Genomic DNA, 16,883 nt, shown 5'->3' with positions numbered 1-16,883 from the left:
ATTTTGATGAAAAACATCACTGCCATTTTAATATTTATTAAAATGTGGTTCCGACACGTAAAATCTCCAAAAAAGATTGAACAGCAGAACTAATATCGAAATTACAAAATTCTTTTAAAATTTTATTTTTCGACGAATGTTTTTAATAGCGATAGCTTATCTAAAAATTAAATCGATACTTTTTCATAGTTGAGAACTGAAGAATGAATAGTGGTGATTCGAAGTGAGCAGTGGACTGCACTTTATAGTTGTAAATAAAGAAATAAAGCTATACACTCTTTTTGCGGTGAGTAGTTTATATAATACATGGCTGATTGCGATATTGCATTGCGGTTGGCTTTGTTAAGCCTTACAAACTGAAGTTGTTTACAGTTTCTGCGGTGGCTGGGGAGCCGATGCGGGTCAACGTACTAATGAACCCCTGAAAGACTCGACCGGAAGGGCGGGTAAAGGGGTTGCCGTAATTTTAAGATTGCCAAGTTTGGCGTTAAGCTACATTGGCGTGAACAAATAGGAAAGGAAATTTATTGCATTAATATTTAACTTTCAGTTGCAAATACTGTATTATAGCCTTAAACTTTTGTTGCTTATCTTCAATTATTTAAGTTTGCAATTCTTAAAATACAGCCATTACTATTTAAATATTTCAAACACTTTATTTTTACTTCTTTTAATAAGTCACTATTGAAACGGTTAAAGCTGTATTGCAGTTGAAGTTTTGATCAACAATCTAGGTATAAGAAAAATGGCTGCAATTTTTTTCAGTTCTGAAACATTTATGAATGCACGGGCAATTATAAAACGCGTTCCTACGAATTCAGCATGATCTAATTCGCATGCATTATTGTGGCATCATCTGCTTCTGATTGATTGATTGATTGGATTTTTATGGCGCAAGAGCCATGTTTGGCTATGCTGTAAGACTTTAGTCATCTGCTTCTGATAGTTTACTTAAGTTAAATTCCATACTTAAATACCATTTAAATAGACGGAGCTATTTCCGTAGAAGCTTCACAAAAGTTGTATCGATGTGTTGCGGTTGAAATAATCTACAACAAAATCAATAGCCTGGCGCCAACCATACAACTGAGATAATGATTTCTGGATACTAAAAGGAGACCAATGCAGTCTAATCTGGTAGTTCAGATCAATAAAATGTCTAGAACTAGTAGAAAGCTCAAAAGTTAAGGAAATGAATTTAATGTACTCATGAACCATTTCGAAACACGAGCATACGCAATTTATAAAATTGCAGAGTTTTATTTTATTGAAAAATGTTTCCAAAATATACCTTTAGATGCGTTTAAACTGGTATTAATCCAATAATCGGATGGTTTTAAATCAATGCTCCAGTACGAAATGGAATCTAAAACAACTGCTTAAATTTTTCTAAAAGCAGCATCAAAAATAGATTTAATGTTATTCCGTGATCAAAGAAATTTAATGTATACCACATTATCTGGATGCTGCTTTAAATTCGCAAAACAGTGCAAAGAAAAACAGCGAAATCTTCATTGGAAAAAATCAAATATCATATCCTTGGAAATAAACGGTCAATTAAAAATACGTGGCATTTAAGTAACTGTTGAAAAATTACTATATGACCTCTTCTAATAAATATTCCATAAGAACTTCTAAATACGCTCCAGTGATTGAAGTATTGAAATTTAGTTTCAACAGATCGTTTCTTCGATTGAAATTGATTTATCTTATGTAAGGAATAGAATATACTCCACATGCAGCACAGTTTGTTGCTAAAAACTTACCTGGAGTTCCTGTTTTGAGTTTGGCGATATCTTCCATATCTTCCGAAGATCGAAACTTTCCATCTTTGCTGTGGCTAAACGTGCATAAACCTCTGGCAAAGCTTATGCAGCAAACAACCCTCTATCGAGTTAAATATTACGCTTTTAGAAGACTAGGAAAATTGAAATCAATTTTAGATTTGGGTTTAAAAATTGTCAATCATTTGTAATAAAATTTTTCAAAACCTAAAAGAAGCTATACAAGTTTTCCTATTTTCTTCAAAATCTGTATCTGCTAGCACGATTCCCATTGAGAATATATTCCAATGCGAATAGGGAAGACATACTTGGCTATTACACGCATATCATAGCAATGTCTAAGCACCATTTTTTGTTGGAAACTCCATAACTCAAAAAGTAAGCAGCCATTTCCCAAGTAAAATGCTGCCGTGTTTTTCTAAACCTTTTATTACTAAACAGCTTCAAACTGAACTGTCGAGGCTTAAAGACTAGATCTAGAGGCGTTTTATAGAACTATTATATGAAAACATTCAAATTTCAATTTCAAAAAATACGCAAAAAGTCAGAGGGTACATACACACCGAAGAATTCACGTTAGGAGAAGGAAAGCACAAGAAAAACGCAGGGGCCGTCTATAAAAAAATTGTAATTTAAACAACGAACTTATTGCACAAAGTTCATACAGCTTCGATGTTGTGTGCAGTGGTTGTATTCTTTGCTTAAGTACAGGTGTGCGCAAGTACCTTGCACCCTGGAAACCAAAAATCGTGCGTTTTTCTTTGTTAATCCGATAGCAAATTTACTGTATTTATTAAGGAAAAGACTTGTGTCCATTGCCTTGTATTTTCAAAATTTGCCACAGCCTATATGCATGTATAGAAAGTCAAAGTGAACAGATTGCCATCAAAATTTAAAGAGTCAGTTAAAATGCAAAACTATATACATGTGGCATAAACGCCACAGAATATAGGTATTGAATGGCGGTACAGGCATTCGAGTTCCGGCGTTGATTTTCACACATGTTGCATTTCGGGAGGCTTTCCTTCTCCAGATCGCATATCCTTCCACAGACATAATCCGCGATACGGGGTAGGTACCCTACCTGGAGACTGGCGACAGGGGTATGTACCTGAAGCGATTCGCCGGGTGATGGATTGGCCCAGGGAAGCGTCTCTGTGGCGAGAGATAGGCAGCAAGGGGTGTGATCGCCTTGGCATTGTTGCTGGGATTGTTGGCAAACTTAACGGTGATTGGTTCTGAGGCTCCTTCAGGAATGGTGTTGTGCAGATGCTTAATGGCCCGCTCAGCCTCAATGCGCTGGTCGAAACGAACGAATCCAACGCCTTTGGAAAGACCTGGAAAAGGTAGTAGCCAGGATTGGAAAGGAATAGTTCGGTGTGCAATTATTAATCCCGCCGCAAGTTGTTGTTTTACAAATTAAGATGTTTCGGTTCCAAGCTTTCATGTTTTGATATTGATAATTGAAACAGATTTAATAGCATTAGAAAATTAACTTGGTGAATGAGGCTTCAAATATTGGGAAATTTAGTGAGTAGTGAATGAAACTTTAGAAAATAACAGTTTCAGATATTTAACAGCGTATTGGAAGATTAGAATTCGTCCAGGCACAGAAATCAATTTTGACAACACTGCACCAAATGTGATTTTCAGATATAACCCCTTATATATAATGGCAAATTAGACTCATGAGCTTTAAATAATCAAATGTGCCTCACTGGTTACATTCGCCATTCAACTAAAAGAGCACGAGGCATGTTTAAATATGCAGAAATCATGCAGTATATCGAAAAACTACATAAATTCCCCAGTAAATGTCTGTACAAATTATACGACGACATTTTTGTAATTTTTTTCGGAATTAAATTGAAGCATAAGGGGTTCATTGATGAAGGAAACAATTCATTCAGGAAGCACATCATTGTCAGATGTTTGACTCTAACGATTGATTTAAATTACTTTATGATAACCGTTTTGAAGAGAATTTTTGCAATACTTTGCTGTAAAGATAAAGGTCAATCCATGCTTAATATTCAATAATGAAATTTAAATATGCATTACAGCTTGGCACCCAAACATTTTAATTCCCGTGTTTTATTGAGTGTCCATTCAAGTCCTGGCTTTTGTAGTGTACTACAAAATATGATCTAAATTTTTCCAGAAGATTTTATTCAATACAAGTACTCGAAATCGCTTTTCTTAGCTTACAGAGACCGACCTATTCCTTTCACACTTCCTTAAACGTCAAGATACACAAAAACACCAAACGAACCAACGACGGAAAAAATACTATTAAACATAAAACACTTAACCGTTATTTTTTTTTATGGTTCATTAATCTGACTTGCTAACTAACCCATGAGTGTGCGTTTAATTTCTACTTTCAGTGCCAAATAATACTAAAAACAAAATGCATGCAAGACAATACCAAGACAAACAATTCAAACAATTAAAAACGGGAACTGTCAGTATACTGTGCATTCAAAACAAAAAGAAAATAAACATTAAATTAGGACAAACATACCGAGAAAAGCACTAAAAATGTTTACAAACCTGATGAGTTTTGCTGTGTCAGACCTAGAGAAAAATAAACCTTTTTAATAGTGTGGCAATGAACCAAATCATAAAGAAACAATCCATAAACACAAAAAATAAAAATCATTCCAAATAATAATTTGACAGTTCCACGGTTTTGCGGTCTAAAACAATAAAAATAAATATTAACGTTAAGATAAATAAAGTCGAAATATCTGCAAAACAAAAAAATAAAACGCTCCCGATTTGCCAGCAATTCAGATTTCAAAATGATTGGTCTTTCTTTTTCAAACTACACAGCAGTATTTCGGGCAGATTAAGAACTACTTAAATTATCATGTATCTATAGAAGCTAAGAAAATGAAAGGTTCTTTAAGAGGGATGAAAAGTTGATATTTAGAAATTGTAACTTTAAAATTGCTCCAAAACAGCATGCTTATGAATCGACATTCTGTAGCTGAAAGTAAATCCCGTTCTTTTTCAAAGTATTAAAACATGATCAGCCTGATTCGATCCCCAGTAGACCTAGAAAATTTCCCATAGCAAAACTGTCCATTAAGCATGGAGTGATGATAGAACAAAATAAGGAGTTATAGATCACGATTTTGTTGATCAAGGGCGAAGACATCCTAATATTTTATTGGTACAAAATGCTGAATATAAAGAATTTAACATTGTCGGTAAAAAGTCCAATGATTACGTTTTTGGACTGGTAATGCAGGTTAAATATTAAACTTCACTTAAAACTAGAAGCAAATGAGCATGCTTAGGAAATATTTGTAGTTCCAAAAAATATGAACTTTGGAACGAACATTTCAATGAAGACAAATTTCATAAATAGAAATATTCATTATTTAAATAACTGAAAGTACTTTAGAAATCAACACTGGAAATATTTTTTCCCGAAACGGATTTGAGACTAGGTATTTGGTCCAACCAGGTGTGATTATCTCTGAAACTGCTACATTATGCGATTTTAGAGTTGTTATTTAATTTCTAATGAACAGGGATTAAGCAAAATAGTTTCCAGTGCAGATGACTGCATTATTGACTTTAGGTATTTAGACGAACCAAGAATTTGGTTACTCTTTCGATTATCACTAAATTTTTGAAATATTCGCTAAAAACGTTTATAACTTAATCTTCCATTGAAGACAGATTTTTTCTTCGTTTTTAAATGTATGTTTCTTCGTTTAGAAAAGGAACAGGTAGACAGAAGTATACTCGTACAGCAGTAGTTCCAATTCCCGTTTGATTTCAGTATTTAAAAGAAAAGTTATTTCTTCAGAAAGTGGTAATTACCTGTGATGTTGTCGCATAGGATGCGAGATGTGATGATACGTCCATAAGGGGTAAAAAGCCCCTCTAAATCCTGCTGCGTCATGGACTTGGGGAGGCCGCTTACGTAGAGGTTAGCTCCCTTTATAGCTTCACTGCTGGGTCGAGCATAGGAAACCTGCAAGACCAAATTTAAAAATCAAGAACTTCTTCAGTGATAACGAAGGTATGAAATTCTGTACACAAAAATCTAATCACATTTTAAATCTTTTATATTATCTTTTACATAGCTAGATGACAAGAGAATGGACCAAGAACGAAGCTTTTAACAACAACTTTCTCATCGACAGGCAAAATTTCACTTATCCTCGAAAAATACTATCATACCACTATACTTAAAGACGGCGCAATAATGACTAAAACTTTAGTTCCAATGTACGAAAATATTTGTTTTCAGCCTCCAATCCATTTTGAAGTGTATGTATATGCATTTATAGATATGTATAGTTGCGATTTTGCCCCAACTAACGTCTTCAAGAAAAGCATCGTTTTAAACCTAAAAAAAACAAAATTTCGCCTTAATGATGAAATCGTATTATGACACCCAAGCAGAAAGTTGGATTTTAGCTTCTCCACTCCTCTACTAATCAATGGCTACATTTTTAGCGAGATTTCGAAAGCATATATTTGATGAATACGGATCTCATGCGTTCCAATTTGATATTATAAATAATGCTTTTCAAAAATATCAACAAAAACATGCTTTGATTATTTGCTTGCGTTGAAAGTTCTATTCCCTGATGTATTCCTGTTTAATGGATCAGAAATTTTATTTGATTTTATATGACTTGAACTTGAAGAAATTAGGGATTGGAATTAACCTTTTGAAATTTATTTTACCACAGGATATTGTGAAGATAGAAATGCTGCACATCGAGCGGATATTTTGAACCAGCTATTTCTTTTAGCGCGTCTAAAATTAACGGTTATTTAAAAATATTTCTATAAAAATTTTAATACTTAGAAACTCTACTTATAGGCAGGAAAATGAAAATTTTAGATTGGAAAATAAAATCGATTGCAATGGAAAAATAGAGATGTACGAAGTCTGCAATCTGATATAGAAAGGTGCTATTCTCAGCTTCTTAATAGCTTGTAAAGAAATTTCGTTTCATACCTATTCCAAGTTTCATAATTGATTTTCTAAAATATGAAATATTTATGTCCGAGAAAAAAATTCATGCAATTCAATTTTATGAATTGGTATTCAATGATATTTAATAAGATTTAAATATATGTCATTTTCTACGAAGTGCAATTCGGTTTAGTTACGCTTTCTGCAGATATTTAGCATTTAAAAATTCTGAGCATTACAATGAGATGCCCTAAGTGTCGTTTTATATTTTTATGATTAACATGCGTTTGTCATTTTTAAAACCAAAAATGCCGAGAGGAAGAAAAAATGCCACATCCCAGTTTTATACTTCCTAAATTAGCGATGTCTTGGACGAAAAATCATACCCTAGAAGCCATTCACTATAGGTAACTCAGTTGAATGAATATATATACATTTCTTCATATTTCTTTACAGCAAGTGCAAATCTTAAAACATGAGACGTTCTTTAACCATCTATTTTACTTTTGCAGAGTACTATGTAATCTTTAACTATTAACCTATTTCAGAGTATTTTGGATTATATAATCTTCTGGTCGCCAATTCGTGACCTATCAAATCAATAACAACGCTGCTCCAAATATTGTAGAGCAAACGTTTCAGTTAGAAAATTATGGCATTTATTTTCTAAGCTGTAAATATAAAAAATTCAATGGAAAATACATACCTTGATAGTTTTGTTCTGGAGTCTCAACCCATTCAACGTATTAATGGCCTTTTCTGCATCCTCGGGTCGCACATAATTAACGAAGCCATATCCCAGGCTTTGACCTGCATAAAAAATAAAATCGTGAGAAACTAATTGCTACTTTAATAAAGATTTAATTAGACAAGCATTAATGTTTAGAAGTTCATTCTTTACGAACAGTGCTTCTTTAAAAGCTAATACCTTTGTAGAAATAAATGGCCTCATTTTGATCAAAAAAAGCTGTAAAATTTTCCAATTTCAGAGTTGCAAAGTAATCGTATACCAAAATCGGCGATACATTAAAAGATTTTTTAAATAGTTATTCAGCAAGTATTTATTTTCTTGTAAACAATATTAGTTTTGATAGCAGTGAAAAATATAATTTAATAAAACTTGGAATTTCTTGGGACCTCTGTAGTAACTTCAAGCTTCGTTCCGATTCTTTCACAGCGCTTTGCTAATGTTTGAGTAAATGTCTATGCTAAATGAATGGAATGTGTTTCGATGAGTTTATGCATCATTAGGAAGCATTTAAAAATTTTCGTTCAAGGTCTAACTTTATGCAATAATCTTAAGACAGTGTGCTAAGTGCCTGAAATCATTTAAATTCTTCTATAAAAGCTCACGCATATACACATTTTGATGAAGTTCCAGTTTTTTTTTTTTTTCTTTCTTTCTTTCTTTGAGCTGAGACGCTATATAAGACTACGCATTCAGGAATGCAGATTAGGTACTCTCAGTTAATAAGTTGAATTTTAACAAAGAATAAGAAAATATTTCAATATGTGTGAAAAAATAGTAATGATTTAAAAGCCTTTCCATCACATTTCAAAGAAATTGAACCGTGTAAGAATGAATTCAGTAGACAGTATACAAATATATATTCCGATTGCAAAGAAGATCAACAAAGCGCTTCCAAGATATTAAAATATCTTCAGAAATGAAACCAAATCGAAATATTAAGGGAAGTAAGGATGTATAATTTTTCTCCTGTCAATTTTAAAACATACGCATTCGCAAAGTGAATCTGTTCAAATCAATAAATTGGCTTTAAAACCAACATTATGCTCACTCTAGACAATTTTACTTAATTTACGACTTCCGCCGATTCGTGTTAAGCTTTGCACTCTTTGGGTTAACGTGAAAAAATTAACAGAAGGCATTTATAATTAAGTTTAAATATTAAGTCCTTAATAAAACATTCTCAGAATGATTGCTAAATTTGCTTTTTGATAATAAAGCTAAGATTGTCTAGCTTTTACTGAAAATTGCTCTCTTTTTTATCAAATATTAATGCTATAATCTATGTATAATATGTCTTGAATATTTAAATAAATACATTCACTAATATCAGTCATTTTTTTACAGAATTGGAATGAACAATCAAATTACAATTCAGAGTGTTTTTTTGTTTTTGTTTGTTTTTTTAAGCTTCAGAATGCTTATCAGCATCACTTAGCTTTATAGAAATTAATAAAGAAGAGTTGAAGTATTCTTCATAGGCAAGACGGAAATAGTGTGTATATTATATATATGACACACCAACTAGTAAACAGCAGTAAGAATTTTGAACCCGATACCGATCACAGGCTGAAAGCTCTCGTGTACTACATAAAGCTTTAACCTGTGTTCATGTCCACATTACTTGCACAATAGTAATTGTTCATTATGAATACAGTACGTCCATTCAATTCCTTCTCCACATTAACTTGAGAACGGCATCAATTATTGCCTCACACTTACTGTCTAAATATAGTAAAGGGTTCATGCTTACACAGTGATGACGGTTGCATCGTCACCTAGTAGCAAATAACGGAGTTCGTGTTCCTGTTTAGAAATTAGTACAAGATAGGGGGAAAAATCAGTTACAAAATTGTAAACCTTCTCCAATTTAGCACGGAAAGATAACTTGAACAAAATAATGTAAAGAATACGAACATTTGTTTTGTCGCTACATTCCAAACACGAGATTTAATAACGCGTGGCAACAGGATAAAAGAACTTAAGCACTAAATGTCGATTAGTGCATTGTAACTTAGAGCATTTCAAACAGAAAATAAAAAAAAAATTATCTGCTAATTGTTCTAATTTCTAACGCATTTTTGACTTAAGGATTGAAAAAAGGAATGCGCGTTTTGTTATTAACATTGAGTTCAATATGCCTTTTCGTAGTAAATCGAAGACGTTTTGACAATTATTTTCCTAATCTTGTTTCAAGATGAGAACGCAGAGTCGATTATTTGCCACGAGGATCTGTAACTGATCTCACTACGCAGAGCAAGAAGATATACCTAGAAACAAAATCTGTGGCACTAATTTTCACTGTTCTCAAGTTAATATAGAATTGGAAAAACTTTCGAGGATACCATGTATATTTTGCACTGCATACAACTTGTAAACGGTGTTCCCACTTCACTACCATACATCTTAAATTTCTATCCATATTTTAAGTTCGATCACTATTTCACAAAAAGAAAGCGTTAAGATAGGGCGATAAATTCCTAATGAAATGAAAAAGCGAAAAAATTATTTAAAAAGATTTAGATAATTGCATGTATGTTCTACATGGGGCAAATGAATATAAATGGTTGATAATACGCTTTCACAATGTTTGACTTGAAATAAACGGTAACATGGAGGTTACCTTCATCACTAATAGAATGCACATACAACAAGTACCGTTATTTTTACCGTTGTTTACAAGAAAATTTTAACAATCTTAAGGCTGTTATTTTTTTTAATCACCATTATCATGAAGATTCGTCACTTCTCATTTTCTGCGGAATCGTCGGCAACTGTATAACTGACAGAAATTAATTGTGTACATTACGCCAACTTCGTATTAATGTACTTTTTCTCGTATATTGACATCAAGCAAGCGTTCTCAGTTCCACATTTTTACGAAAAATCGAGATTTGATTCAATTGTGTGAATGTCCCATCTGGAATCGCAATCAAATAGTGATGACTACACATGAATTGGCATTCCATCTTTAAACTTTCGAGCCACATCAATAGGGGAATGTCGGTCTCTCCTATTGATGTGGGGAGCCAGACAATATTTAACGAACCCTGGCACTAAATTTAACGGGGATTAGATCCACATTTACAACGGTTCTTTTAAAGGAATCCGATCTTTAATCTGGAAACCGAAGTCCATCTTATTGAGCTACAGGGATCTTACAAAAATCTACAAGCTTTACATATCAGGCCGAATTCTAGATATCTATAATTAACACAACAACTGAGGATAAACTCAAATGAACTTGGATACGATACAGTTTCGAATTTTTAAAGAATGTCACAATTCCAGTTCCTCAATGGTCCAATCAAACAGGGTTCACGCCGTAGATTATGGAAACTCATCCCATCCTTAAAGCATTGTCTAAGCAATCTTTTCCGAGCTATTCTGGCGACGAAAACAGGCACATTTCATTGTCAGGACATATCCAGACTCATCCTTTCGCTTTCCTAACGGCATCTTAAATGCTTTTAGTCAGCTGTGGCCATAATCACAAGGCCATTTCCTGCTGTAATGCAATTTCAAGAATGCCGAGCAGTAAAGCTCGTTACAGATAAAGTCAGCGGCACGACGAACTCCGCCAAATGACCAACTTTAACGGTTATTGTATATTACGGAGGCCGGAATGTCGCCAGGATATAGAATACCGTCCGATTATGACACACCGAGATTATTAAGACGCATCTACAACGCTGTACTTGGAACATAACGATAATATCCAATAGTTGCCTTGGGTCAAAAGTCGAGAAACTCAAATAACTTTTATGGCTGAATGCATGTCAGCGATACTTAAAACAGATTGGAAGAACAGATTTAATTCTTACATTCCCGATAGAACAATAGAGAGGAGACGTGACTGGATGGTTCTTGAAAGTTTCGAATAAAATATTCCGACTAGCTTTCAATTAGAAAAAAATCTCTCTCAGTAGTAGCAGTATTTTTCAATTTTTAAACAGAAATTATACACATTTTTTTCAGTTTTGTGTTGCACTCTGCTCGGCGACGTTAAAATACTTTTTCAACAAAAATATCAAATTTTAAATTAGAATCGGAAATTAACAAAGATCAAAATTTTAACGGATTTGAAAATGTTCCCTTATTGCAACCTTAAAATAAGATCAAAAGATATTTCTTAGACTTTTTTTTTTGCCATGAAGTTAACTTATTTCAAGCCTCTAATTTATTAAATAAAATGCAGATGAAACCATGTTGAATTAATAACTACAGAAAAGCATAAATAGAAAACTGAATGATTGAAATTATGCTATATTCACTGATAATTTAGAAACGTTTCGAAAAGATACCGATTTTAACCGTTTACAATAAAATTCGCAAGCAAGTGCATTCTATTGTCATTCAATATTTGTGAAGAATAAATAAATTTCTAATAGAAAAATTTATAACAGAAGTAACGGATAACAAATCTCTACATTAAGGAAAATATAAACTCGTTGAATACTTACGATCACATTTTCATTTTGCATCTAATTAACATTTAAATTGCAGATGGAAAGTAGAATATCAACTTTTCAGAAATATCAACCATTGGGTTCAAATGATAAAATATCAGTAAATGAAATTTAGTCAATTATCGAGTTCAACCCAGAATCCTAATAATCGGTTACCTTACATAATTCCGAAAATTTAATATAATCGTCCACCGCCGTTGGTAAAGCAAGCCGGAATTAAATATTCATGTATTTAGTTTGCGTTCATTGGATATGAAACTTTTTTTGTTAGCGAATTACTATTTCAATCCTATTTTGGCTAATAATTTTGGTTTGAATGTTCATGAACATTATGGGTAGAGAAGAGCCCACTGCAAAGGAAACAATTTTACTACCCTATTTATATAAAATACATACTAGATTTTTATTATTTCTTACACACTCCGTCAATGTGCATGTTATTTTTTTTAACTATAATTTTGGTTCGTTAAAAGTGCATTTTTTCATTACTTGTGAAGGGATAGTAAAAATTATGATCCTATGAAATGTATTAAACTGAATTAAATGATTAAGAACGTATTTTGATTATGGCTCAAATTAACTAAATGAAGGAAGAACATTTCACAAAGCTAGAATGAATTGCTTATTTTGAGTTAGAAAACTTATCGATTAATTATTTTTAAACACATTTAAGTTTTAATGTTGGTTTTCATTTTTGTTTTAACCCTGCTTTACATTTATTTTAATGAATTAGCTTTATTACAGCAAAAACCTTGCATAATGTTTAAGATAATTTATGCAAGCAATTTTGGAAACTGTATGCAGTAAGACTACGATGGCGCACACGGAAGTGTGCGTATACGTAGTTAAATGCTCTTCTTCACAAGTTGCATCAACTAATATTACAAATTCACTAAAATGTATTGTTTGCAAATAGCAAAGATAGATTAAAAATACTCAATAATAAAAAAAAATTAGAGTTTTTATATGAATTATAAGTTAAAATAACTTTGGATTAAAAAATATCTGCTCTTTCAATTTTATTATCTAAAATATGTTACCAAAGGAACATATTGATAATTTAGTCGTGGGATCTATTATTGAAAGAAAATTCAGAGCCATTCCAAAATTGGATTCTTAAAAATAACAAAAAAGGAAAATACATATAGGAAATTAAGAACTTCCAGGGAATTTAATTTTTTCTAGTTTTAGTAATTATGGGATTTAAAATCCTATTTATAAAAGTTGCAAATGAAAATGGATTTGACAAACATTGCAATAGCAATCCGTATGGAAGTCTATTATATCAAATTCGTTATTTATATATTAATTCATGTTGTATCGAATTTGATTATATTAACGATACGCTTTGAAGTAACATTTTGGGACCAATCTCGCTATTATGAACAGTACCGATATGAATAAAGTGACACTCAAGCCGGCATTACTTTTCAAACTTCGGCACCACACTAGCGGGAGAACACGAGATAATACTGAATATATATGACGAATATGACAAGTGAAGCCGTTTTCAGCAAGCAAATTTATAAATTCATACTAACATATCACTTGGCAACAGCTGTGTTGCAATGGGATTATCTATAAAAAGATTCCATGACATTATGTCACTACAATGAAGAAAAAATTTATTTTGACCACCCTCTTTTTTTTTTTTTTTTTTTTTTTGTCAGTTTTGAATCCTATCGTATTTTTATCGAAACATTCCATTAACTTCATGGTTTGATCACATATTCTGCCTTGTTATGACAATTTCAAATATCGAAAAAAAAATTAAACAGCCAATCCATGCAGTTCATATATTTTTTTAGAAAAATATTGATTTATTCATGTTTATTTTTCCGACCAGTGCTACAATTTCCACTTCTGTTCGTATACATCGCAAAATTTAGAGAGCGAGTGTGTGTTTTAACTAACCTACTGATCATTACAATAGAAATTAAGATTTTTAAATTTTACACTTCTGAAATCGTCTGATGCTACCTTTCACTTTTTTGAATTTGTACTTTAGAAGCATAAGAGTCGGAATTCAGATAAGTGAAATCAAAACACATGCGATTTAATGATTCAGATTTTCGAAGCCTATTTGAATCTAATAAAGAATCTGTACCATTTGAAAAAAAAAATTGCCGAATGCACATAAAAAAAACAAGACTAGCTTCTAATTTAGACTAAGTCAAATCTCAACATAAAATAAAATACATTAAATAAAAATTGATTAGAAGTACGATACAAATTTTAATCATTTGACATTTAAAAAAGAATGGAAACCTGAAAAAGAAATTGGACATTCAAACACATCGAAGCATGATATTTTAGATTTCAATTGTCAATATGATCGAAGTGTGTTTTATAAATTCAGTAACTAAAACAGTAAAAATATTGCAAGATATTTTTTGGATTTATGAAAATTTATAAATTAGCAGAAATAAAACCGATTACCAAAATACTTGTTTTTTAAAGTGTTATAAAAGTGGTTCGTATTATAATATGTTCCAAAATATTTGAGGAAAGTATCTATTGTTTAATTTTATTAAATATTTAAATAAACATTTTCATATAAAGCCTTCCTTAATGGACACACAATTCAAAAAGTAATTGCATACCAAGTTTGGAAACTTCAGGTTCAAACGGTTTGCTCTCGAATGTTAATTTTTTCCCTTCATAAGGAAAGGCTCAATTGATTGATTGATTGAAAGGCTCAATCAGATAGTATGTATTTCCATAAAAGCATAAGCATAAAGAAAGATCAATTTAAAATTTTTCAATTAAATTTTTTTCCAAATATCAGAACTTTGGATGGGAATGCTTAACAAGTTTCTTGCTCCACAAAAGAGTCGATAGTGATTATTTTTTTTAAAATCGGTTTTGGTTGGAATCGTATTTAAATTTAACAAACTTTAAATTAAGGAGTTATTAGATTCTAGCATTTAGTGAATACTTGAACGCCAGTTTAACCATTTATCGCAACAGAAGTATGTCAAGTGTTGCAGCCATTTATTTTAATGGATAATATAAGAACTGAATATCTTCAACTATATACCATGGGCAGTAATACTTGTATTTTCTAAAAATGTTAAATATTTTTATATAATACACACGCACACACACTAGACAAGGTAAACAGTAGCTATGTTTTATTTATTTAAAAGTTAATATCTTCACAGATTTTATTTTTATATTAACGAATTTACATAATAGCGATTTAAATATAATCGTGAATATTGGGACAGAAGTACGGTTAAAAGATTCTAGGAATCCTTGATGTTTTGTAATTCTCATACTAAAAGAAAGTTAAGATGTTTAATATGAAATTCAAACAAATCTTGACATCTAAATTCCATAGCATTTCCTCTGGATTCTTGAAATATTAGGCTAGATTCTAACTCAAAAAAAAAAAAAAAAAAAAACGATACTGGTTTTTAACCACTCACCAAAAAAGCAATATTTATTAATAATTATTAAATTATATTTGAATTCTCTAATTACTATTTTTCTGCATTTTGTTCCATTCAGCACATTTCGAAAATAACTTTCCCAATCAATATATATTTGATAATTTCGGCGGCTGCATAAATGTTGCAGGTAGCAACACTGGCTCGCAATGTTCCAATATCAAAGCATCGTTCATGGTCTAAACACAACTTGGTAAAAGTTTTCAGAAGCAACTTCCCAGAAATTTAAAACGGCAATTTCCCAAGAGTGATCAAGACTTAAAAAAACTACAGCAAATCCGATATCCTAATCCCCCACCCTCCATCTTCATGAAAAGAAAAAATACGATACGCACCGCCACATATATTTACAGTGTAACGATACAGCCTTGTTCGCACGCCGTTTAACAAAGGCGATAGCTGCCAGTTTTCAGATAGAGGGCAGTTTCCTTTTTGTGCTCCCCCTCTTCCCATCCCCAGAACGTCAGCTGTTCCGTATGCACCATCTGTTTGCAGCGCACGATTTACTCTCTGAATCAAAGAGCGTACATACGGCACGCGCCATGCGCAACCAGCTGCACGATAAACTGGGAGGTAACCAGAGGGGAAAGAAAAAAAATGCAGGCCCCTTCTCCAATGACATTGTTGAGATCAATGTATTACTGCGAAGCCTTGGAGCGCAACGCTTTTTCTTCCCACTTCCAATGAATTTTAAACCAATTTCAATTTTAACTGCAAATCTGACACAAGTAATCTGAAAATTCCTGTTGAATGTATCTATGCATGTAAAACTTTCAAGATGGACAAATTTTAAAATGAATACGGACTTTTTTTTTGCAGAATGTTTTTAAAATTTATAGTGTGTATCAAGAATTAAATGTATCACTCTCCGAAGCTGATTTGTATGCAGTTTTATTTTATTGAAAATGACTTTATACTCATTAAGTTTACTTTTCGATTTTGTAATCAGGAGAAAGTACGCATAGGCTGAAGAAATTCAAATAATGAACTAACAACTTTAAAATCGGAAAAAACAAAACGAAAAAAAGCTAATAGGCTGCTTACGATGCTTAATTGTACAAATTCGAAAGTAAAGTGGTCTGCTTAACAAGATATGGGAACTCAAATTACCGAATACTTGTGGAATGAAATAACGCAATAAAGAAAATAACGCAATAAAAAGAAACTACTCAATATAATGAATGCAACTTTATACCAGCAAACAATTTTTTGGAATGTTTCTTTGATGAATTAAAAGTTTTAAATGAATAAAATTAATCTATTTCGAATTAAAAAAAAACAAAGGAATCTACAAAAGATTAAAATATGCACAAAAAAAATGGGTGCATATTTCTCTTTAAAATCGTATTCAATATTTACACGAAATTTCATATCATCTAGAAATTTATGGCATTTACACAAGAATTTTCAGTGGGAAAAAATACAGCAATTCCTGAAATTTTACAATCAATGCGAGGGAAAGAAAACTGAAAGTATAGTATT

At 32.0% G+C, this 16,883-nt stretch overlaps 1 protein-coding gene across 7 annotated transcripts in view; it reads right to left on the bottom strand.

Annotated features, from left to right (window-relative positions):
- Positions 1-16,883, bottom strand: part of LOC129962076 (ELAV-like protein 4) — a 67,875-nt gene that overhangs the window by 9,669 nt on the left and 41,323 nt on the right. For 2 of the 7 annotated variants that reach the window (XM_056075788.1, XM_056075795.1), the window contains 4 exons: positions 7,439-7,542; positions 5,622-5,775; positions 4,338-4,361; positions 2,869-3,121 (listed from right to left, as the gene is read on the bottom strand). In XM_056075788.1, the coding sequence (XP_055931763.1) occupies positions 2,869-3,121; positions 4,338-4,361; positions 5,622-5,775; positions 7,439-7,542 (535 nt within the window). The remainder of the gene's footprint in view (positions 1-2,868; positions 3,122-4,337; positions 4,362-5,621; positions 5,776-7,438; positions 7,543-16,883) is intronic. The other 5 variants (XM_056075789.1, XM_056075791.1, XM_056075792.1 and 2 more) reach the window with 5 other exon arrangements.

Source organism: Argiope bruennichi, chromosome 2 (genome assembly GCF_947563725.1).
Source record: "Argiope bruennichi chromosome 2, qqArgBrue1.1, whole genome shotgun sequence".
In the NCBI taxonomy this organism is placed as follows: Eukaryota; Metazoa; Arthropoda; class Arachnida; order Araneae; family Araneidae; genus Argiope; species Argiope bruennichi.
The sequence above is the reverse complement of the archived record's forward strand: the minus strand, read 5'-3'. Positions and strand labels throughout refer to the sequence as shown.